This window comes from Cinclus cinclus, chromosome 5 (genome assembly GCF_963662255.1).
Source record: "Cinclus cinclus chromosome 5, bCinCin1.1, whole genome shotgun sequence".
Lineage (NCBI taxonomy): Eukaryota > Metazoa > Chordata > Aves > Passeriformes > Cinclidae > Cinclus > Cinclus cinclus.
In genome coordinates this window covers 51,965,466-51,991,439 of record NC_085050.1, presented here as the reverse complement: position 1 = coordinate 51,991,439, position 25,974 = coordinate 51,965,466, and the positions used below count along the sequence as shown (strand labels likewise).

The window sequence follows — 25,974 nt, the reverse complement described above, 5'->3', positions numbered from 1 at the left end:
ACTTCTGAGCCAATTTCACTATGCAGAAGAATGTAAAAATTAGAAAGTTTGTTAAAGACTGGCAGCTAAGAGATTTCTGAAAGGAGTCATAACTTCTTCCAGCACACTATGGGGTGAAAATGTGCTGGCTAACCTGTAGGACAAGTGATGACAGGGATCTAAAATAAAACTCAAGGAAGACAGAAGAAATGTAAATTCATAAGCTGTAGTCCTGGATAGGAGACGTGGAAATACTGTCTGGAGTTGAAGGGACTATGAAGTTATTGCAAAAACAGGCAGGTTGAACACAAAGATATTACCAGAAGTAACTGGCATTCTTCAAGAAGTCTGAGAAAACTTTAAAGTAGAATATATATGTTTCTAACAATACAGTATTTCATTTTTTAGTACTAGGAGGTGTGACCAAACCAGGAGTTGATGCCAAAATGCAGTTTCTAAGTCAACCTTGTGATCTAGAAGCAGGTTTAATGTATTATTGCTATGTGACAAACTAATAGAAGTGTTAATAAAATAAGTCTTCTGTGATGTGAAGTCTGGCTTTAGGAGTTTCTTGTAGGTTTTTTTTTTTAAGAGTCTGTAAACCTGGTTAAGTCAGTAACTGACTGGGTATGGATGAATAACTGACCAAAATCAGGAAGCAGGCAATTGGGAAAAGTCTTTTTTTGCTAGTGATACAAAGTGTTCGGAGTAGTAAGGAAAAAGGCTAATGGGGGTGAGAAATTAGAGACTTGCTAATTATGCAGTAAAATGTCAGATGATATTCATTACACGTAAAACCAAAATGGTGCAAGTGAAAAAAAGCAGTCCTACGGTATCATTGAAAATGAGAGGATCTGAGCAGGCTATTAGTGCTGAAGAATAAGTCCACACAGTTTCACCACACAGATGATAGAATCAACCTGTTGCTAGGCAGCAGATCAAAAAGCCAATGATATCCTAGGAGTTATTAGAAAAGAAATAGAGAACAAAACAAGACACAATTATGGCAATGCATGAATTAACATGGCTCACCAAAAGTTGTGTATTATGTGCAGCTCTTCTCCTGTCATCTCAAATTAGTTACAGTAAAGCTGGAAAAGGTTGAGGGGAGAGCAGTGTGTGTGGTGGAGTTGGTTCTCTATAGGGCCCAGTTTACTAGACTGGAGCTCTTCAAGAAAAAAATTATGGGAATGAGTAAATCACCAGAATTGCATAGAGGGCAGACAGTGATGGAGAATAAGACTAATTAGGGACTGTCATTTGAACCCCAGCAGGAGCCAGGCTCAAAGCAAACTAGGGGGAGCATTCCTTCATGCACTGGGTAGGAAAGACTGTCAGGGTACAGAAAGTTGATGGTGCCTGGGGCAGGCTGGATGCATGCTTGCAGAAGAGATACACTGCATACTGATTTATAGACCAGTGGGTGCACAGCAAACCACACGTAATCACAAAGTAGAGTCTGAATGCAGTGAGAAATATTTTTTAAGCTTGAACTCTTTTTTTTTTTTTTTTTTTTTTTTTGGTTGTCGCTTGTTTGGTTGTTCTATGTGACTTGTGGTCACTCATACAGTAAAAATGCAGGAAGATGCTGAAATGGTAAACTGAATGTCCCAGTTCTCCAATGTAAAAATGGTTTTTGATAGAAATTAATAAAATGCTATTTCAGATGAATCCTAAAAACTTTTATCTAATACACTCATCTTTAAATTCACTGATTTTTTTGTTACAGGGATAAGCAAATTTTTCCAAGTGTCTGGTAGTCCTGTGAATTTTCATAAATTATTTTTAATAACAAAAGATAGCATCATAAACCTGTGAAAATGTCAAATGTTCCACTCAAAAATATTCTACCTAAGCAAAAGCATGTCTTGGCTGTAGAATTTTCTGCCCTTTGCAAGAAACCTTATTTCTCAATAGAACTGAATTGCTTTAAAATCACTCTGTCAGGATAAAAATGAGATTTCTCAGTTACACCAAATGTTCTTTATTGATATATGTATAGGCACTGTAAAACTGTTAATTGAAAGAATAATTCCTTCAGTGTTAGTTCAATATTGGGAGCTTGATAATGGTGATTACACAGCACTAATATTCAGAAGATGTTTATAGAAGAAGGCGTTCTATAAAAGCAGAACTTGTTTCTTAAGATTTTGTTTCCATTTTACAGATAGCCATTTAGAAGAATTTCCTACCCTGCTTCACTGTGCAGCCAGATTTGGCTTGAAGAACCTTGCAACGTTTCTACTCAGTGGTCCTGAGGCCACACGGGCTTGCAAAATAACCAATAAATATGGAGATGATCCAGAAAGTATTGCAAAGAAGCACGGGCACAAGGAATTAAGAAAATTAATCAAAGAATTGTCAGTAAGTCCATGTGCTTTCCATATGTCATCTACAACCAGGGGCTAAGATGTTGTACTACTGAGATCCCATGGTATCGCTTCTTGTAAAGACTAATATGTTGTAGTCCTTCTGTCTGAAAATACTGTTGTACTCCTGTCTCAGAAAGAAGGGTCAAGATAGGGTACAGCCACTTTCTTTGTGCACTGATGGTGAAGATCAGGTCTTTTGAACCGCTTGAATTTTAGGCATGTCATGGAAAGGAGAACAGTGAGTCAGAAGAATCTTATGTGGCCTGGTTAGATTGGAGCTTTCAGCACCCAAACAATGGTTATACTTTAAGTAGTCTTGACCAGCTGCCTAGTGTTGGAGATAAAGACTTCTTTGAAGGTCACTTGAAAGGGGCTGTGAACTTTCTTAGCACTGCCATTCTTCACCATTCAAAAATGAATTGTTTCCCTTCCTTGGTTCTTCATGCTACTGTGAAGGAAGGGTACATTTATAACCTTTAGATGGAGTAAAGCTTTCTTCAGCTGGGTATGCAGAAGAGGTTTGGGGTAATAATTGCCTTTCCACCTGAAAGGTAATAGTAAAATAAGGGTCTCTACATAGTTCTACCATCCAAATTATTGCAAATAAAACCTAACAAAATTGCAGTAAAAAAGGAATGTACTGTAGTGACATTTGAGAGCTTAAACCTAGTCCAACTCTTTCTGTGCTTACTGTAATACATACAGATATGATAATTCTACAGTTTTTGATACTGCAGTTGAGAATTAATTTAACTCAAGAAAATATGTTCCTCTTTACCCTCTAGCACAAAGCTGTCCATAAAACCGTGCTATCTTCCTGGATCGCCATGTTAATAATTTCACATTTAACCATTTCTAACTGCTGTAGTTGCCTTTTGGTCATCCTTGCACTGGTCGGAAACCTCCTCATGGTGCATACCTGCTATTGTTTGCATGTGAACAGTTAACAGTAATAGTTCTCAGCTTTCCCAAGCGTGAATACTTATACCAGTATTGAAGTAAAAACTATTCTATGGACGCTCTAAATGTGTTTAGTCTGGATAGGAGATGCAGTTGTTCTGCCTGTTCTCAGTTTCAAATGGTGTGGCTTATGGCAGTGCAACACAACTAAAAATCTGAACATGATTCAAGTCTGCCAAATATGTAATATGATACCGCAGAAATTTTAGATCCAACCACTGGAAGAAAAATGGCTTATTTGTGTCCCCTGTAATAATGTACTTAAGCACACAAACACTTACTGTACCTCTGTAATTGATGGGAATGTGGAAAAGAAATATTTGCATGGCTCTGAGCCAAGAAGAATTTAGTTCAACTGTGTTCCTGGAACTTCCCATTACAGCTGTAGTGTTGACATTACTTATTATTACAGTAGAAGTACTTTTGCATTTGGTATACCTCTCACTGTTTTAAGTGTTAATTGTGTTTGGTTGTTCCTTTAAGGAATAGCCCCAAAATACACATAGTAAATCATTGCTTCTGTCTTAAAGAGCAGTAGGGCTTCAGGAAAATGAATGCATTAAAACATACATTTGATTTTTCCAAAATCCTGCAAAGTGTTTTTTATTTGCTGGAGAAAACCCAAAAACCCAAAAGTGTCATTTTGAGTTGGAGAATCCTTAGGGGAGTAAGAATTCCCTGAGATGATTAGAGAGAGCATCAAAAGATGAAGTCACAGCGACTCAGCTACTGTTTATTTCCACCTTCCAGCCCACTGGGCTGTGCAGCCATTTTTGGTGTCTGCTGAGCAGATCAGTGCTCAGGGCTTTTAGCTGCTGCAGCTTTGCTGGTAAGACCGTCCAGGTTCCCTATGCAGCCGGCTCAATGGAAAGTGCTCAGGGCTCTGCTGGCAAAGGTGAGTCATGGGAACTGGCTGGCTTTCACACGGGCTCATCTGAATGGCACAGTGCCCTGTCCTTGTTTAAAGGGAAAACCCCTTTCTGCAGCTGGACACTGACAGTGTCGATGTGAGGAGTGTTACAGCCACAAAAGACAGATCTGGAGTGCCTGGTGGCTGTGCTGGGAGCTGATCTCCTGATGTGTCAAAGCAAAGCACAAGGGAAGGATCCCACATCACGAGGCAAGCTCCTCAGCTGTATGAATACAGATGAAAGAGATTTTTATGCTTTTAGTACCAGTGTTAAGTGCGGTGCAGGGTCATTAAATCTAAAACCTCACACCCATTATATATATCCTATATATATATCTGTGCTTCCACCATGGTAGTGTCAGCCTTCTCTGTCAGAATTCCTGCATTTCAGGCACTCCTTGAAAATCTCTGCTCTGGTGATGGAGCACTACAATACTTGAATGACTTGTATTAAAGGTACTAAATTGGTAAAACTGTGCCTGAAAGAGTCTTCAGTTGGGATTATAAGGAAACCCAGTTTCAAATTTGCCAGCAGTCCATTAAGCAAATTGTAATTTTTTGCATTTTAGCACAAAGCCACCTCAATGGGGATTCATTTCTAATTTCTGTGTGTTTCATTATAGTTCAGATAAAGTAATTCCCTATTCTGTAGCATAAAAGAGGGACATCATTTACATTCTGCAATAACATCCTGAATTGTTAGTCTTTTGATTTTTATTCCTCTATACCTTTGAATATTTGAATGTTTTCCATAATTGCGTATAGGCTGAATTGCTTGAATCAAAGTGTGTCAATTTAAGACTAGTTAGAGACATTCAGCAGGAATACTGGCAGGGGTCCTTGTTTCTGAGCCTTTGAGGTTCAAATCCAGCTGATGGGTCAAATGCCACTAGCAAATGCTTTCCATTAACCACAGGTTAAAACATATCTGCAGTCAGCTGTTCCAGTACCTGTGACAGGTAGTACCTTGGTAAGTGACAGTAGTTTTCTGGGATATCAGGACTCTGTTTCTGTTGTTTGACTCAAACTCTAGATGTTCGCCTTCTGCATATGCTCTGTCTCTGAAAGATGCTTTGACACAAGCTTGTTCTTCTTGCCACCAGCTGTGGCTTTCTAAGTCCATGTAAAAATTCTACCTCCAGATTATAATGAAATCACTGAAATTATCCAGCACATAAAGGAAGACTTTAAAAATAATGCTTAGAAATAATTTCTCAAGTAGGTGAGTAATGCAAGGAGTGTGTTCAGTTTTTGATCTAACCGTTTAAAATGAGAGGTCACACTGGTAGCCAGTTTAGGCATTTGTGCTTTGGCATGGGCTTAATTCTTTGTTCCAGCACTTTGGGTTTCTAATTTTTCCTTTCTTTTAATAAGAGCTGTGTAGCTGAATGTGTCATAGCCAGGAAGATTACTGTGTACCACTGGTATGCATCACAGGTTCTAAAAAAACCCCACAATTCAGAAAGTGTTTTATTGGTTGGTTAATGCAAATACTTTCTGATTGCTGGCTTCAGCCTTTAAAGCAGATTCCTAGGGTGGCATAAAAGTGATTTAAATATAAAAATTGAAACCTCATTTCATGTTGTCACCACACATTTGAGACAGCACAAATTAATTCTTATTTTTAAAATACCTTCTGACATTTCAGAATTGGTTACCAGAAGTCTAAGGCAGAAAAGGCAGGTTAACTGAACTTCTTTTAACCTGTCCTGTCACAGGTCTGTAACAATGCAGCAGAACAGGAGACTGATAGAAGAATTTTCTTCCTCTGCCACTGGCAGAAAGAACTCTGTCTGGATTTCCTGTTTAACTTTTCTGTCTGCCTGCTTGAGGCATCCCTTAGGCAGTTTTTGAAAATATAATAGGTATTTTTTTCTCTACATATTGGTGGAAATTCCTTTAGAACAGCATAGATTAAAATTGCCCTGCATGGCTGCTCTGAAGAAGCTTGTTTTCTTTCCAGAAGGGAGAGTTACAGCAATTCTAACTCTTCTGAGGTACATCCTGCAAAGTCTGGACCCTCAGTTACTGAGTGCACTGCTGTGAGAAGTTGCCTCAGCAGCAGAGAGAAACACTCTTAGTGCTGGTCATAATTTTCACTCAGAGCCTTTTTGTGGAAGATGCATGTTTTAGATAACAGGAAGAGAGGAAAGAAATTTTTCTTCCTGAAATGCCAAGCTATATTTTTATAAATTATAGCAGACTTAAAGGCTGGGCAGAAATGTAGTTTGAGAAGTAATTCATCATTGTACACCTCTCCACTTTCATCTCTTACTTTGAAGTGCATGGTTGAATCAGAATGCAGAATCTCTTGAAGTATCTTCAGCTTGATGAAATAGAAAACAGTCTATAAAAACAGGATATTGTGGAAATTGAGAGTACTTTTTGTCTCTCTTATGTGGAAAGAATCTTACTTGGCTTTGCAGCTACTATTGCCAAATAATAGGAAATCTTTCAACTGCAAGAATCCCTTCAACAAGGATTCTCCTAATTTGCTGGAAGTTCTAGAAGCTCATTGGGAATCAGCGCTTTCTGAACACAGAAGTATTATTCTTCCATTTATTTTTAGCTTTGTGTTTCTGTAAAAGGCTATGTAATATGGCGGAGCTCCTCAGCAAGAAACAAAGTTTTACATCTATTTGCAATATCTTCCTGAGCTATTAATTTTCAGCTGGGGAAGGATCACATGTAGAAAGATGAAGAATCTTAAATTAATCTGATTGCTGTCAATATTTCTTTAATTTAGTTTAAATTGCAGTATTGCACTGGCCCATAACTCATTGCTTTCAAATATCTTTTAGACTGTGTGACAGAGAAGAAGATTAGTTTGGTTTCTGAAACTCCTAATCCACCAGTGAGTCCTTGGTGAAGCCTGCTGGGATTCAATTCTTGCCACAATATTTTAGTGCTCAGAAGTGTCAATTACATGCATTCTTTGGTACACTGGAAGTTACATAGCTGAAATGAATAAGTGACTGACTGTATTCTTTGATACTCCCTACTGAGTGGATATTCACAAATGAAATTCTTCAAAAGAGGCCTCCTATTATCAAGTCTTGGTGTTTTATGTTTAAGATTTGGTTTGGGGAATTTATTTTACTAGATGACAAGATTTCCCTCTTTTCTTTTTTGTGTGCTCTCAGAGGGATGTGCTCCCTGTAATAAAAGCTTGCTAGCATATACTGCCTTTTGAGGTCAGGCAATTTATGATTTAGTGAAGAGATAAGGTAGGAACTGAGCATAGAAAATATTGACTTCAAAGAGGAAAGGCTAGATTTTTCATTTTGCAAAGCCAGCCATTACACAACTACACACATTTTGTAAGTTTCTGTATTGATTTTTATACCATTGACTTTTATTCAGGCTAGAACCTTGCACCTTAACTGTGATTGCATCTTCTGTCAATAACTATGCAATTGAGTGCAACCTTGTTGCAAAAAGATTGATAAGTGGAACTGCAGATTTGGAAACCTTGCTTTTGTATAAGATGCACATTTAAATTTGTGTGTAATTTAGAATGAATGAGAATGTTTCCGAAGAATTGTCTGGTATTTTGTCTCATCTTTTGATATTCTATAACTGTAGCAGTGACACAGTGGAAGTCAGTTATTTGGAATTCACTATTTGTAAAAGCTTTTACAGTTTTTAATGGAAACTTGAATACTAATGGAATTTCATACAAAATGCTTGTGAATTAGAAGTAGGGAAAATGCAAAAGGATTCCATTATGATAGCTCTGAAATGTTTGGCTAACCTGTTTATGTTAATGAAAAATGCAAATGCAATACTTTATAGGAGAGAGAAAATAAGTGACCATGTTATGTTGTTGTTGTAGAAATCAATGGCATGCTTATGTCAAATCTGGTCTCTGCCTCTACAAATTTGTGTAGATATGAATAAGCTGAAGTAGATGAAGACTCTGCACTTGCTTGAGGATGTGTTAGAAAATTAGCTGCTTCTGCCTAAGCTCTGTCATGGAAAGTGACCAAATTGGGTATGAAATACTGTTCTGTATAATGTGTCATTTTTCTATTCAGCTTGTTTAGACACTGCTGAAGCTAGAAGCGTAGGAAGCTTGTAAAAGGCTAGAGATCTTTGTGGATTTTTCTGAGAGCTTCTAGTCACTATGTTCTAGTCTCTTTCATCGTGAGGGCATGAGTCCTCTACCCAAGTTACAAACCAGTTGCATGAAGTTAAGCAAGAAATTTTCCCAAGGAGAGGACACCCCACAGATTTTTATTTTAACAGATTTTCCTTTCACCTTTCAATCAGCTTTCCTTCACTGACATTATCAATAATAACTGTATTATTAGGTGTGGAGGTCTTCATCCTTTAATACAGACTTCTCAGAAGCCATTACAATGCAAAGCAAAAAGTGAAGTTTTATGAAATCGTCTGCTCGCCAGTTTTCTGCAGAAGGAAGGATTGCTGGGGCATTTCAGTGGTAAGTCTAGAAGCAAGTTTCAGGTCTTGCCTCTGTTGAAGCAATTTGAAGGCATATGCATGGCTGTCAAGAAGCACATTTACCTTTATGTAGCATGTGCTGCCAGCCTAATTATCTGGAATATGCCCTTTGGCTGCCTTCCAGTGATCTGGAATCAGACATTGTCATATCTTACAAGTTCTTGGGCACAAAGAAAGATAGCATATCAGCACTACCTTTGTCCAGCCCCTCAGAAGGAAAAAAAAACATAATTAAAAAAATACAAATAGAAAAAGACCACCACAGAGGAAAAAAAAAACAGTAATAAAGCTCTTTAATGGTGGAAAATGATGGAAGAGTAGGAGAAGTAAGGAGCTGTTAAAATTATTGTGGTAATTGTAATCTGCGAGCCAAAACCACCTACATTTTGAGTGACATTGTGAGGTCTGAGGGAAGTGTTTTGATCTCACAGCCCTAAGAAAAATTTAGGTGGAGAAGCAAGAATTCATTACTAAAGTTAGGTAAGAGGCTTGCTGAGTCCTTAGCAATCTGAAGTTTCAGTGTTCTGCACAGATCTGATGGTGTGTTAGCAGGCCTTGCTACAGCAGTAATTTATTGCTTAATTAGAAAAATTGTCTTTGGGCTCTACATCAATAAGATGACCATTAGGGAAAAGCATTTCTCAAATCTGCCAAGCCCTTTATATGGAAACTACTTAAGAAAATCCCTTTCTGCCCTGCATAGTGTTAGTTCCGTTTAACACAGCCCTCCAAGGTCTCAATTTATAATTCTGAGAGCCCTGCACAGAAGGCACACTCTTTATTTTGCCTTCGATTCCGTCTGTCCCCATATGTTTTACAATAAATGATTTAGTATTTCATTGCTACAACTATAGGGTGTCTAGTAATAATCATTCTCATTTCTTCTGTTTGATGAGAGCTTAAAAATGCTTTCTGAGTTCCCACACTCTACCAAACTCAAAAGAACATGCAGCAGCTGACATAAGATGTCTGCTTTTGTGGGGGAAAAGCCAATGTAACTGCTAATAGATTGCTTTATAATACATGTTAAATAGCCATCACAATCCCTGTAGTTGAAATTTATGCTGTATATGTAGCAGAAACGAACAGCCCTCTTCAACCTGACAAGCCACGTGCCAGAATCTTCATCTTCACACATCGGAGGTTTGGGAGCTGTTCTTGGGCAGTTGTTAAAAGCTCCCTGCAGCTCTCACTGTGAATGTGAGGCACATAACTGGATCTTAGCACTCTCTGTTGATGCCAACCTTCAGAGCCATGTTGGCATGATTTTACTTGGTCCTGAGATTTCAGATTCTTCTGTTGCTCCTGTATAGCCTTGGGACGTGACCTGGGAGCTATCCATGAATTATTAGAGAACTGCTTAGGACCTGCATTTGGCCACCTGTGGCCTTCTGAATTCCAACTGAATAAAAGAATGAAAGTAGGCAGAAATGGAAGACACTAGCAAGTCCCCTTTGGTCTACTGTGGAAAACAGAAATGAGGATTCCATGCACCACCATGGAAGTAATAGAGTAAGTCTGACTCTTAATTGGATCACTCAATCAAATCTTCAAAGGTCCTTTTTAATTAGATGTGTTTTTTAAGAAATGCTGTCAGTTGATAGACTGTACTGTCTTACATAAATGGGTCAAAGGATTGAACAGAAGTTTCCATGGAGACTTTATAGGACTGCAAGGTGCTTTACAGATTAATTAGTCTTGTGTTGCAAGGAAAAGAGGCTTGAAGGTGACAAAATCTAGTACAGGTATAGAGATCTGCAGTCAATTCTGACCACTGTGTCCCAGGGACACCTATCATCACTGACAACACAGTGAAGTTTTAACTGTGAAAGCTAGTGAATTTTATAGAATTCTTTCTTCTCTTCATAACAGTTAAACAAGACAGACCCAGGTGCAAGTCTGAGTTAATAATGCACATACAGAACAAGAAAAAAAACCCTTCTGGAAAATACAGAATACACTATTTCAGAATTTTGAAAGCAGTCACGATTACTGAAAACTGATCATATCCTTTTTTTCTAGACTATTAATTAAAGGCTAGTGTTTTTATTTTTAACTTTTTTCTTTTGTGAATATGAAATGCATCCGTGTAATGCAGAGAGAAAGATTATATTTCCTACTAGGTTTTTAGTAAATAATACAACAAAGAAACAAGTTTGCCTATAGAGTACATTGGAACTGCATTGTGTTCGTTACATTTCAGTTAACATTGAAATATTAATTGAATACTGCATATTTGGTTAGATAGTAAGTGTAGATTAATCGACAGATTTTTTTCTGATTGGAGGAAGTTGTGTGTTAGATTGGTACACAGATTGTTGTAATGGTCTTATCAGTTTTATTGATTCTATTGGTATTACACCAAGCTCATAACATGACAGTATAGAGGATAGAAATGTAATTTAGAATGGCCCCTGAGTGAGTTGGAGAGTGAATACTTCCATGGTTATCGATGTCTCTATTTTGTTATCTCAGCATTGAGAGGAAGTATATATGAACATCCCTATATCTAAATTGGTGTCAATAGTCAATTTAACAAAGTTATTCTAGTCTTTGGCTCATAAAATTTGCAATCCTGTTTATAGCAAAGCACTTTGTAATTCTAAAGATGTTCTTAATTTTATCCTTTGAGTGTCGCTTTAGATGTAATATTCACATATCAGTGTAGCTTATATGTAAAAGTACACAGTGATCTTTCCTAGAACTCGGATGCATGGAAGTTTATGCATTAAAATGTGATATTATGAATTACAACTAGAATGATCTCACATTACAAAATTATGCCAATGTTTGTCATCCTTTATATCAATGGTTAATTGCTGAACTGTATACTAATTTTTTATCCCAGTTCCTGTCTCTTTTAAGCATTGCATTCTCAAAGTGTATTAATTTTTTAAAGATTAAAGTTAGAAGTTTATTTGGTAAATATACAAATTAGGTTAGACACCCTCTGTTCTTGCCACCCTTAATAGTCGGCAGAAAAGACTAGAAATCTAAGTTCAGAAATCCCAACAAAACTGTTGCCCCTGACCCATTCAGATTGTGTATTATGTCTGTATACAGAAGAAGGATAGAGAAGTTTGAGTCACAAGCTTAATATGTATTATTCCACAATTTTGTTCTCTGTAGCTGCTGAGAGGAGTGAATGTCAGAGCAGAGCCTTCCTGTGTGTTTGTAAGCCCCTGAGTCTGAATTTGCCACTGTGTTACTCCCATCTCAGATAATCTCTGAAACAGGGCAGGGCCATGAGGATCTAACATACCTGCCTCAATAAAAATTCATATTCTTTTTGGGCTTTTTTAATCTGTTTCTCATTATGTTGACGTTTTGATATGCTGTGGATTTTTCATAGGTGTGAGATGCAGTTTCATTGTCAGTTTTTTCCATTAATGCTAGGATAGTGTCTATCATCCATAAGAGCTTTATTCTATCTAAAAATAACGAATACTTACAACACTCAAAAATATTGATGTGCAGCTTTTGAATAGTATGTACAGGAAAACAAAATTCTGTTGTCTCTTTTGTGATAGTGGATCCTCTTTCCCTTTTTCAGTCTGTACGTGATGATTAGACATTTTGACTGAGTGAGGTTGGTTATTCTGAGATGGAAGAGGCCTAAATATTGTCCAGGAAAAGTCTTTATGGTCTGGGAGAAACCTTTAATAGATGTAATTCTGGGTAACGTGATATTTTGTTGAGAGCCCAGTTATGTGAAAAAGCTAAATTTTTCCTCGCACTGACTCTTGAAGACACATTTTAATTTTTTGTCAGTCCCCTTCTTTTGTCTTTTTATAATAACTTCAACTTCAGGTACTGGAAGCTGGTAAAAAAATTGTTAATGTGTCAGGCATCTTTAAACCAGCCTGTTTCACCTTAGTCTTGCACTGTGCTTTGCACTCTGGCAGACTTGTCCAGTCTTTGAGACTACTCAACAAATGGAGTATTAGACCTCTGAACCATCACAGGTTCAATGGAAGATACTAGGACTTTGGAATGGAGAAAATCTCCTTCAGAAAAGTTCTTCAGTCCTTCTTCAGAAAAAAAACTTCTTTCCCTAACCTTTTTATATGAAAAGGGCTGGAGTAAGTACAAAAAATAAATGGAGGAATGCAAAGGAATTATTAGGTAAGAGTCCTAAGATTATTTGCAAAGGATAGGACAGTGCTGAGCAGAAGGCAAAAAGTAGATGTGACACTAATCCATGGGCTGTGCCAAGATTCATGGGAGAAGGAGGAGGAATCATTGCAGAAATTTAATACTCACTGATTTCTATACGACCAACCAATTCTATTTTACAGAAATTATGTATCTAAAATTTAGGTTGGTAATTGATAATTTTGTTTGTTTTGTCTTCCCCACACGAAGATTTCTGATACTTTATCTGTTAATAGAATAGTAATGGAATTGTGAGTACCTATGCAATTCTTTATAATTTTTGGCAAGTGACAATGCTACAGTTTGCCTGGGAGCTTATGTTCTTTGGGCTGAGCAAGTAGACGATTCTGTCCCAGGAGACTTGTTAGATAAGGAATCAAACCCCCAGCTGAATACAAAGTTATCAAAGTAACTGAGTAATTTTTTTGTTAGACCTGGTTGCTATTTTCATTGTAAATCTTTGTTTTGATTATTTAAAATATCTATTCAGTGAATCAATTTATTTGCACCTACTGCATTTTGCTATGACTTTGTTCCATAGTTCCAAGCCCTCAATAAACTTGTGGTAGTTCAGGTGCTTTCACTGTCATTTCTTCTTTGTCACTTGTCTTGGTCAAAATTATGTTCATTTTTCTCTTGATCAGGATAGTGCAACACTTACTAAGAAAAGATGAACACAATAGGGGCTATTACATTTTATTTTCTACACAGAACTAATGGGAGGTTATTTTCTAGTATTTGATAAAAATAAAGGGAGTAGAAGTCTGAACTTTTGTTTTATGTATGCATAGATTTTTTTATGTATGTGAGGTTTTTTGGTATTGCTACCTAAATTATGTATGCTAATAAAATGATGGTGTTTGTATAAGATGCTGCTGTATTAATTATATATGACATGTAGATATGTTAAGAAGGTGTAAAGCTATTTTAGTCCACTGTTAATTTTCTCTGACTTAGTAGTGCTGACTGCTGGAATTATAACATGACAGAGCTGCTGGAATTATAACATGACAGAGCTGTTGTTCAGCCTTACATGTTCTTACTCCACATAGAGAAATGTTTTACGCCTTCACATCAGAAGAGTCTCTCTTTTTTCATTTGAGATATGGGGCCCAACTTCTCTCTCTCTTCCCCTTTGTAATTCCACTTAATGCTCTCAATGGGGTTCACAATACATCTGAACAATAATACCCTTGGAATGTACCCCTGAAATAGCTTCTAGGTTTGGAAAAAGGCAGCAAATCAGCCCTTGTGAAATGATGGGCTACCCTGTCCAATACTGCTCAAGTTACTTACTAGCACACAAAAAGAGGAAAATAATAAATGGTTGGAGCATAGCTTCACCTGACATTTTCTGTGCTAGCAAGCTGCAGTGATCTGCTCCAAGAGCAGCTATATTTCTGTCTGTTTGCCACACCTCAAGGAATGTCATGGCAGCCAGGGATTTGATGTTCGGATCACAGGGACCTGATAGTTTTTTGAACATGAGGGACTTGACCTAGGCAGTTACCTAATTGGAGGGTAACACAAGTTAGAGCATTATTTCAGAAGAGAAGAAATCTGTTTGTATGATACATGCCATGTCGTCTGGCTTTACAGAGAAAAGCAGACAATGCTCTGGGAAAATGATGCAGCTAGCCTAGAAAAGGGGAGAGGGGGAAAAAAAATGAGAGGTTCTGCAGTTAATAGTGATGGACAAAGAGGGATAAGAGCTTTTTGTTTTGGTTTTGTATGCTAGTGTGGATGTTGTCAGAAATTTTGCAACTGAAATGCATTTTCCAAGTGAATCAATGTGTTTTTCAAGAAAACTACTGGAAAGATTAACCCGCTTCATAGCAAGGGAAACATGACTGCTAAATTCAGTCATTAAAATTCAAGTCTTTCTTTCCTGTGAGTTTGTGGGAAAAGTAGCCTTCTTACCAGAAGTTTTTGTTTCTTGTTGCAGGTACACTTTTTTTGATCATGCTAATCTTCTGAGTGGAATACATTGTTCTTTAGGTGAACAGCAGCTGTTCCACATGTGATGAATCTTCTGTATCTTGTGATTAAACTTATGTATCTTCATATCCTCAGCTAAATAAACATAATATCCTCAAGAAATTTTATGTGGCATGTTGTAGCTGGCAGTGCAAGGTGTTCCTGTGTCTGGATGTGTGTAACCTGTTCATCTCCTTTAAAAAAAACTTGAGCACTTATATGGCAACATAGAAAAATAATTTTATGCACTATAGGTAAATCTGCAGTATTAAAAGCTGGCAGACAGGAAGATGTTATTTGACAACCAGTACTTTTTAGGTGCTTCCAAATCTTAGTCCTGCTGTAAATCTAGTAGTAGATTGGAGATGGACAGCTAGAGATGAATATAGCTAAAATTACTTTTGTAAGCCTCTGTTTGCCCATCAGATGTATTCAAAAAGGATACCTGTGTATATGGGCTCAGATAAATGAAAAGTCTCAAACTTCTAAGTGTGAAGGACTGAGGAAGTAAAAACTGGTTTTGCAGAAATAAAATTTATTTTGAAACTTAATAAGTCTGCCTAGATAGACTTTTGCAATTCTTTTTGGTATGTTTTGCCTGGTGCCGTTTGTCTTTGTGCTTTTCCCTGCCACAAAGTCAGTGGACATGTAAGTGGTTTAAGGACCTATAGAATTCTCATTCTATGATTTCCACTGTGTATTACAGTGACAGTTTGAAAACATTTTATAGCTTAATTATGTTAAGTGTGCAATCACAAAATTTGCAACTTTATTACAGAAATAGTAACTTCAGTGACAACTGAATAGGTACTGGCTTATCTGTTCGCTTACAATTGGATGATTTGTTATATATGCTGTAATTTGCTATGTCTTTATCTAAAAGCAAAGAATAGCTAGATCTAGGTGATGAAAAAGAGTGACAACTTAAATGCAAAGTATTGGAAGGAAATGCTTCTAAACAAAATTAGTCCTGGAAGCTATATTTTGCATCTGGTGGAAACAGCCTAACAGGGCTCCTCCTTGTTTTTTGTACAGCTGTGACCAATAACACGTAGTCAGTAGAAAAAGGTTTGCACTTTTTTTGGCTTCTGAGTCATGTCCAAAATTGATTTGCACATGTTACCTCACCTCTTGTTTTCGTAAGAAACTGTAGGCTGTTCTTCACAAAACTGGAGGAAGTGGCTGGTGTGTTGACAAGTATGCAGTGAGAAGGCACGGGGTTTTTGAGAGGTCAGACTGCATATGAGGAGCTTGAGGAGATGTTATCACTCTCCAATCTCCATTCTACAAACTAGTTGACTATGAGGTAAAAAGTGAGGCAAAGGAAAGGAATTGCTTTCCCTGCCACTTTTCTGCTTTGCCCCATCTCTCTTCCTTCTCAGAAAGGAAGGGTTTTAAAGGATCTAGAGAGCAGCAGATTGTGCAAGTGTATTTCTGTGTTTGCAGTTCCCAAATCTTGCAGTATTATCAAGATGTTTTGATTGGGGCTTTCTAAATGGTGTTTACTGTAGCTGATGACTTAGTCACAGCTGTTTCAGTAACTGTTACTGTATCATTTATACATTTCATACTAAACAGACAAATTAAGTTTGGCAGGGATTCTTGCAGTAGGAGCTCAAGATTTGTAGCTAGTGCAGGAGCCCCTCTCTCTCTGGTGAAAGTGCAGGATAAGGAAGGGGTTTTGACCTCAAGGAGCATTACGGTTTTAATTTCTGATATTTTGGATCTGCCATGTCTCCTGCCAATGGAGCAATGGAGGGAGGAGACTCCCTGTGCTTCTTCTGCTTCAGTGTGAGGGGAGGAATGGTTTGCTGTAGATCTAGGCACAGCTGTCCGGTCTATATTCCCTTCTGTTGTAGCATATGCTCAGAAGATCCTTCTTATTTGGGATCACAGGAAAAGGCCAGGGTTCAAACATTGAGAGAAATTTAAGACTGCCTGCAGGTAGGCCAGCAGAATCTTTACCACTGTCTTTTGATGCTGATAAATTGCATAGCTGAATTAGTGATTTTTATACTGCAGCAGTTTAGAAACTTATTAGTTTGGAGACTAATACACACTTAATGAGGATTTCAGAGTAATATGGAATTTGTTAGTATCAGAACTGCTCGGGCTTGTGCAGAACGTTCCCTCTGGCTCCATTTTTGCATGCTAGTATGTGTTTTTTTAATCCAGTCTAGAGACCATTGCCTATCTTAATTTGCTAATCTGATGTTTGCTAATAAGTATTTGGGGCCTGGGATTCCCCACTCTGTTCTGGGTTACTCATTTCACAAACAGAGATGAGTCATACTCTTCTGGTGAGTCTATTAGGGCTGTTGGCACTAGAAATGGAGCTAAATCACACAGGAGGTTCTGCAGAATTTTATGATAAGAAGAATGCATACTAGTTGTCACTGATTCAATTGCTTGGGGAAATAGCTACATCACTTAATGGTTCAGAATTGAGGAGGCTGAGAGAAAAAGAAGCTTGACAGATGTGAATTTAAATTCAAATTATTGGGTTTTAGCCTAATGGTAGGAATTACTGGGTTTTAGCTCTGAATCCACAATAATTTTAACTAATATAGCACCATGTTATGCCCAATCATTGGTAATATGCTCTAACATTAGTGATGGTAATAATGTATTATCCTTATGCTTTATTCATCAAATCCCTTGGATATTTCTTTTAATTTCATTTCCCTTACTCCTGGAGTTAGTCTGTCTTTACCCTACTGTATGTAGATCTACCTACCATTAGCAAATTTTACTGATTTCTCAGTTACAAAGAATTTGTTTTTGCTTTTCCAGAAAGGCCTATGTATTAATAGAGAACTTCCTGTTTGTAAGATGCTTTCTAAGGGAGCTGAAATATTAGACATACAAACCTGCTGCAGATATATTTCTGAAAACAAAAAATCCCCAGTATTTAGGAAGAAAAAAAAAACTACTGTAGGTCTTTATTAAGTGTTTTGTGTTTTCTCCTTTTTTAATTTTTCTTTCCTGTGAGTATTGCAGAAAATGCTGAAACACCAGAAATGGCTAGAACTTAATGCAAGCAGAGTAAGGCTTTCAGAGAGTAAAATATCCTGTTATGGAGTCGCCAGCATTATTTGTTATGACACTAGCATGGCAGGTTTTAGTAGTGACTCTCATTTACACCCATATAAGAGATTACAACCAAGGCAAACAGGCTTGTAAGGAGTGTCTTCTCTATAAAGCCTCTATCTCTCTCTGCTTTATAACAATATTTAACAAAATGCCTTTCTCTGGATACTTTAGTAATTGCTAGTTGAGCAACTTCACTCCCAGGTGTTGCATATTTGTTCACTGGGGCTTTTTTCCTATCTGTCTTTATCTGTGAGCAAAACAACGCAGGGCTTCAGTAAAACCAATGCAAAGATCCCAGTAAACTTGTAAGAAATAGGAGAGCTCTCAGAGAATATGAGGGGGTTCTAAATTTTAAGTTATTTTGCATTTTTTTAAATACTCTTACTGATTAGGGCCTGGTTCCTTATTTAAGATTTCTCTGTGTGCTTATACATTCTCAAAACGCTGTGATTCTGAAGATAGCTTCAGCTAAAAATATTTGATGCTGACTGTCGAAATACTGCTGAGGAAGAATCTGATTTCACAGGACTTGGTGATGTTTTCTAAGCAGGTGTTTCCAGATTTTACAATACTGGTGATCTTAGTTCTAGCAGCACAGTTTGAACTGGTCCAGATATGTTCAGATGGCTTATGTATGTGGGAAGTAGTTTTGTCAGAATGTCTCAAGCATGCTTGTTTGAGAGATGTCTATGACAGCAGCTCAGTATTCATGGCTGAAATACATTTTGGAGCATGTATTTGATTTGATAGGTGGCAGAAGACATCTGTCATCTGTTATTTTTTTATCAACAAGGGTTTGTCTTCCCCTACCCCTATATTTTTTAAATAGTAGGAAAATAGGGGAAAATTAATATTAAAACTTTTCTAACCAGAAAGTGTTGTCATTTTACCTTTTAGCCTTAATGCTGATTTCACAGAACTTTGTTCAAGCCATTTATAAGTATTTTCATTTTTATTTTATTATCACTTATTGAAAAGAATTTTCTGATTTACGTGACTCAAGCATTGATTAATTTGATCCTAATTGTGGAACTAATGCCAGTAATACAGTTCTTTTCATTCCATCAGAGAGGCTAAAAGATTCCCATTTTCTACATTCTTGTTTTAGTAAAGAAGAGCAGTTATCACATTTTTCCAATTTTCAGAAGTAAAAGGATTTTGCAGAATCTTTCAACATTAGCTGGAGTTATTTCTCATTTGGAGATGAAGACGTTCCTGACCCGAGTCAGAAGTTATCTGAATAATAAAACAGTTTCCTCTAACCTCTGCAGAAGTTGAAGTATGAAAAGAAAACTTTCATAATTCTAAAATGTATATAACATAGTACTGGAGTGCAGCTAGAATCGTATCCTCTTTATTCATGTCTCATGTTGTTAAACTGGACGTGTTCATTCAGTTATACCGAGGGTTTTATCACATATGACTGAGTGGGTCAGCTTGTGTCATGTTTGCTCTTTATTGGTTACAGTACTGTAAATATCTGTGCACAGAGCTGAAGAGAGACAAGTTGTACTCCACTGTGCTTCCTCTTGCTACAAGGATACCAAAAAGATAAGACTAGAGCATTTGTTTCCTGTAAAAAGCTTGCTTTGGTGATGTTAGTCAGTAGTATAGGGATGAGAAGTCAGATATTCTCCAGTGTTTGGAATCGCATACTGTGTTGTTCAAAACCACACAGCCATTATGCTACAGCGTGATTCTCCTGAACCTTGGTGGAAACTCTAAGGCAGAGGTTTACATATGTGTCCTCTGGTCATGGACTACTCATGGGCTTGTGGGCTATTCAGTTTGGATGGTGCATTGAGGATCTTGAGGAGTGTGCAGGCAGTCTTCTGGTTTACAGATGATGTGATTTTCTGGGAAGCATATTCAGTGTACCCCAAATGCAAAGGAGGAGACCTCACCCAGTGGATATAAATCACAGACAACATTCAGGTAAGGCAGTAACTTAACTGTTATGTTGTGGAGGGTTCTTTTTGGTAGGACTGTACAACCTGAGTTCATATTTGAAGTTCAGAGTTCATTGTCTGTTCATCTTGTACTAATGCTGCTTTTCTGACCCTTCAGCTCTGGAACTGTTATGGTCCCCAGGATTAAGGCAATGTACTTCCTCCAATTTCAGTTGTGTCTTACAGAAATGCCTGTGCTAGAACAGTGCTTCCCATAAGGCCTGCAGGTAGAAGAAGAGGATTGAGAAGTTGCATAGGGGTGATTTAAATTGCTGAAAGCATCACAGTCAGAAGTATTAGCAAAAGTGGTTTCAATATGATGTTGTAGGAGTGCAGCTCAATGGCAAAGTTCACTTTTACTGCGCAGCACAGTAATTTGAACAGGGATTCAAAACTACCAAGGCACAAAGGAAAGTTGCTGTACTACAAGGTTATGTGTTATATTGATGACTTACCACTACTCTGCCATAGATAAAAAGGTCTCTGTCTCTAGGACCAAACTTGACAGGTGTCCCAGTTCAAGAGGAGACAGTCACCATGCAGCCATGACTGCCTAGCAGGGAAAGCTCAAGGAAGGCTCATTTGGGATAAACTCATTGCCTTGCAGTCAGATTACATGCAGTGGGAAAAGTATGCATGAGACTCCTTGTAACTCACAACCTCCTGTGCTCCTTGATAAATGATTCTTGGAAAAAATCATCTGCTATTCTTGTCTTGCATGCATGGTCAGTGTTCCAAGCTCCTGTGTATTGATGGTCACAGAGTCATTCTGCTCCTTTATGTGTTTTCAGAGAACAGATTGAAACTAGAGTAGTTCTTGGCCTGGCTACAGCTCAGGCCTTTACCAAAATGTTGCTGGCGTGGCTAAGGTTTCGAGTGTATCTGAAACAGTGCATTTATTCCCTTTCTCACCTCCTGCATCCCATAGAGGACTGAGTAACTCCCAACTGTGGCAGAAAGAAAACCCTCTGAAGCTGGAAGATACAGAAGACAAAAGGTGGGGCAGAAAGAAGAACCAAACTGCTTTGGATATTTTCAGATTTCATTCTTCTGAAGTCTGAAAATGAATGCTGGCAGGGAGTTTCTTCCCTTCACTTTTGAGTTTGTAGGTGGAGAGGGAACAGATGATGGACAGCAGCAGCTCAAATGTCTGTTCTAGCTAAGCAGTACAGCACAGCACAGTGCTGGGCACTCATCGTCAGTGTTGACAGCAGCAGAGATGGGGGTGGACAAATGATACTAGAATAACATGTACATCACCAGAAGGATGTAGTCCAGCAAATGTGGGAACTATTCCTGCTTTTTTAGATTCTAACCAACTCCTTACTTTTATTTGAGATTGGCTGTCCATTACCCAAGGGGTTAAGCTGTTCTGTATTCAAGTCATCCTTTTAGACTACTGTAGGGGAGTAACTGTCTGCATTACGCAGTATTTAATTTCCTTGCCTAATTAAACTAGAAGGAAGAGGAGTGCTGTTGTACAAAGAGTGAATTCCTCAGTGATTTACTGCATGTTAGGTAGATTTATGTAGAAATTTGTGGTATGAAGCTAAATGGTTTCTACCTGCAGTGCTATCTGTCTAGATGAGCTATTCAGGTCAGCAGAGATCAGCAGAAAGGTGGCAGCTAGAATTTAATTTAGCTTTTGTTCTTTGTAGTATTTTGCAGAATGCTGTCACCAGTTCCGTTACTTGATGTCTTTGTTGAACATCTCAGTGGAAGGGCCAAAGCGTGATCTTTTTGGTGATGGACTTCTGATCTGCAGTTTACAGGAAGAACAGTGAGAAAAATCTGTAGTTTCTCTCTCACAGCTAAACAAACAAATAAAACAGCCTCAACTGATTATTTACTGTCTCTATGAGACATGCACTGAATGTTTTTAAATGTTAAAAAAATAAAATCTACAACTCTTTTAATCAGGTAACCATGAAAACACTTGAAGATAATACAAGCAATGCTATATTGGGATGCTGTGATTAATTTTTATTAATATAAAATGGTATATATAGAGCAGCTTTTCAGAACATTATTTGCCTAGTAACTTGACTGATAGGAAAAATGCAGTCATATAGCAAAATCGTGGGGAAAGACAGGAGGCAGCACTGAACTGAAGAAATCACCCTCTATGGACTCATGGAGTCAAGAGCAGAAAAATGTTTCTAGTCTGTGACAGCATGTAGGGCTCTAGAGTTCTTGTCCACGATGCAGGATTTGCAGTAGTATGTGTTAATATTATGGTTTATTTTCTGCTCATTTCATTGAGATTCTTACTGTTCAGCCCGATAGAAGGGCAAAAAAGGACTTCTCTCCTGTTTTGATTTTCTTGATAGTAAATCTTTGTACTTTTCTGAAATTTCTGTACTCTAAGAGGCTTTGGAGCCTTTATTTACTTAGCGTGTCCACACTTGCACACTCACTTCTTATAAATGACTGGGGGGATTATTCAAGAAGTAGGGATAAATACAAATAGATGGAACCTAGCTTCTAAGGGGCTTATGTTTACGAAACAAAAACAGGAAGTGAAAGGTTTAGTGCAGTTCATGGGTGGGGGGAAGCAACTGGGAAGGAGTTTTGATACATGCAGTATTTTAAATACGTGCCAGAATAGTAACAGTGTGATGCATCCAAGCACAGCATTGTTGCTAATTATACAATGACGTAAAAGAAAAAAGTCAATGGTATCAAAATGTGGATGGACTGCCATGCTCAGAGAAGTGTGCTGCTCCTCTAAGACCATACTCAGGTGGCTTAGCTACAGAGTTGCTTGGACAGATGGTCCCCATGAATTATTCCAATAATGACTTGGTAAAAAACTCCGTTACAAGGCTTCTTCACTGAAGAACTCCAAGTGGAGTGCTGGCCCTGAAAGGCACTTGTGTGCTTGTCTGTTCCCATTCATGTCTCGATGGAGATGATTAGATTAAGACACTGATGTAGTTGCTGTTCAGAGTTTACTTGGTGTTATAAAGCAGTTGAATAGGGAGACTCACATTACCTCCACCTAGTACATTAAGAAAAAAGAACAATGGACTGCAGTCTGCCAAAGAGTAGTAGATTTAAAAGAATTAAAGCATTGATTGATAAATTGGGTAAGAGAACAGCATTTTAAGAATGTTTAAAAACTTTTTCATTTGGCCAAGGGATTGAAATCAACTTGGTAGAGTTATCTTTTCTCTTTCAGAATAACCCAAAACTACTTTCTGCTTCACAAAATGATATGATGATTGCAAAAGTTCATTGCATCAGGCAAACCTTATATCAGTTATACTAGTGTGCTTTAACATATTGAAAGTAATGTTCTTCTAATCAGAAGGGCATGAATCGGATTTCAGAATGATGCATTTCACTTAGATACCATTGGGAATTAAATATCAGACGAGTTTAATTTTCTCTTCCGTATATTTGGAAGGCTTGTAGGCACTGATTTTTATGCACAAACACAGAACAATGAGCTGGCTGCCAGAAAATTATAATACCTCCAGTTCATGTTCCCTGACCACTGAATACTCAATATGTCATAGTTCTACGTACAGATTAGGATTTGGTTACATTAATTTAATATTTTCAGTTTCCCGTTCTGTCTTTAGCCTTTTATTTTTACATCTGAAGTGGAAAACTGCTAACAGTAAAAATATTAAGTTGACTAAACAACTCTAGCAAGCCTAATGGATCCCAAATACTGGCACTTTACTGTTTTCTTAAAGGTAACATATGAAAAGAAGAAAAAGTTAAAATAATAGATCACTGATTTGTAGAAAAATACATTCTTAACAATAGAGCTTAGTTTGCAGAAGAGTAGAGATTTGGCTTTTGAGCTTGGAGCTTTGCTCCCCTACATCCTGTTTCTTGTCTTAGATGATAATTACTCATATACTAGGTAAGAAAAAGGTATGTGTTGTAAAACTAAAGAAGAAAAGTATGAATTCAGCATTTGTCATTTGTCTGCTTTGGGTTTTTTTATATTTCTTCTGTGAGCTTTGTTAGAGAGTTTGTAATCATAATTCAGCAAATTACATATAACTTTAGAATTTAACCATTCACAGAACACTTTGGGTCTTTTCCCATAAGATATGTCAAGGACTGATTCAAGAACATTGCAGAGACCACACATCCATTTGCCTGAATTTCCTAATGGTTATAGATAATTCTTTTGGCCTGTATACACTAGTTAGTAGTGAGTGATCTGTGAATGCAAGGCGAGCACTTCTTGCTAGTTTTATATTTTGAATATTGTGTTGTGTGTTACTTGTCTTTGTAGTCTTTTGAAAGTTCTCAGTGATGTGGCAGGTGAACATACTTGACAAGCACTCTGTTCTACAGCTCTCTAGAACAAGGAGTGATAAATTTGAGGTATTTCTCTAGTGACAGATGAACATTATTTTGGTTTTTACCTTGCATGTCACTGAGGAGTGATATATCTTCTAAGTCTAAAGTTCAAAGAATTTTATTGAAGGCCGTGTGGAAAACAACCTATTGTGAAACTCCTGTGTGTGTTATGAACACAATCCTGCATTTGCTCCACTCAGCATGAACTAGTAGTATCTTTTCTGGTGTTAGTTTATTTGAATTGTTACAACCCTTTAGGCTACCAAAATATTTTAGGTGAGATTTATTTGGGAGGTATAACCAAGATTTAGTATTCTACTTCCTTCTTCCACATAAGCATCAAATAATTGCTTAGTTTTCAGTGGAGCTAGTTTCCTCTGACAGCTGCATACAGACTGCAGTTTTGTGGCTTACTTGGAATCTCAAAGACAGAAGAATAAAGTGTTGAGAGGTTCAAACACATGTCTTAATGACATGTTCCAAAGATTGTATGTATTGTACAAAAATAGCAAGTATTTATAAGTGGATTTTCTCAGGATTGTTTCTTCCTATTATTCTACAGAATAGCAATTACTTTGCTGGTATTATATAATCTGAAAAGAATACTTTTTTAAAAAGTTACACTTACTTGACAAACAGTTCTATTGTACAATACTTAAAAGAAAAGCAAGTCCGTTTTGGATTGACACCAGAAAAACAGATTAAAAAATAAAAATTATCTTTAGATCTTGTGCAAAGAAGGTATATGTTAGAGAAACAATGCTGGCCTATCCAAAAATTATAATTGCATCTACCTTTTTAATACACATGAATTGTCAGTGTTGTGAATTAATTTGTTCAGGGCATGCAGAGTGATAGTTTTCAAAGTAGGTCCTAAATGCCAGGTCTGAGGAAGTCATCACTGTTTTGACAAGCCTCTTTGTTCCTGGCTGCCTGGAGAAGTGCTGCAACACAATCAGTTGTAACAGAGGAAAGCTCATTTGGCTTGCCTTGATGGTGCGAGAAGTGTTTTCTGCTTTTATAAAATGCAGAGCTGAAGAAACAGGGAAAACTACCTACCACTGTTGGTGCTTTTAAATGCAGAGAAGACTTAAATCTCACATGGTTATTTCTGTATGCCACCACATTTAAGACATCAGTTTAGAAGAAGAAGTTTGAACAGCTGAGCTAAACAACAGGTTGGGTATATGCAAAGGCAGCATGGCAAGAACATAGTTTAAGAAATTGGTTTTAGTCATGTTATCATAATGTACTACCAGTGAATATGTATTTCTCGAATTTTATTATGTTCAGCTGGAAATATATAATGGATGGTAGCCACTTACATTGTTGTATTATGTGTATTTCCAAAGTATCTTCAGAATGTCAGTACAAAGGCTTTTTTTTCTGATCATTTGCAATAGTTTACATAGATGATTTGGTAATCCTGAAAAAATGCATGATTTTTTCCATGCAAGTTTCACCACAGCTGTAAAAGCAAACCTGATCTTAGGTTTAGCAGTCCATTTCCAACTGACTATGATGAAAGGTTTAGCATTTGGTGGAAAGGAATTTAACTACCATTAGCTTGTAAAGGTGTTTGCTTTCTGCAGACTTTGTAAGAAGTGACAGGTGTGGAGCAGGGCACTTTGGGTTTGTGCTCCAGGGATGAATGCCCATGTGAGCTCATGCCCTGTTATTCAACACACAAGTTCTTCCATGTGAATGAGGAAAAAGCTTTGCTTGGAGTTTAACTACACCAGATAGCAGGAAGTTCACCCCTCATTCCAGCTGTCTCTGTTTCCTGTTA

General features: G+C 37.4%; 1 protein-coding gene across 1 annotated transcript in view; it reads left to right on the top strand.

The window, feature by feature from the left end:
* The window catches only part of BANK1 (B cell scaffold protein with ankyrin repeats 1), a 111,451-nt gene that overhangs the window by 37,087 nt on the left and 48,390 nt on the right, over positions 1 to 25,974 (top strand). Inside the window, exon 8 of the mRNA XM_062493654.1 lies at positions 2,147 to 2,343. Within this exon, the coding sequence (XP_062349638.1) occupies positions 2,147 to 2,343 (197 nt within the window). The remainder of the gene's footprint in view (positions 1 to 2,146; positions 2,344 to 25,974) is intronic.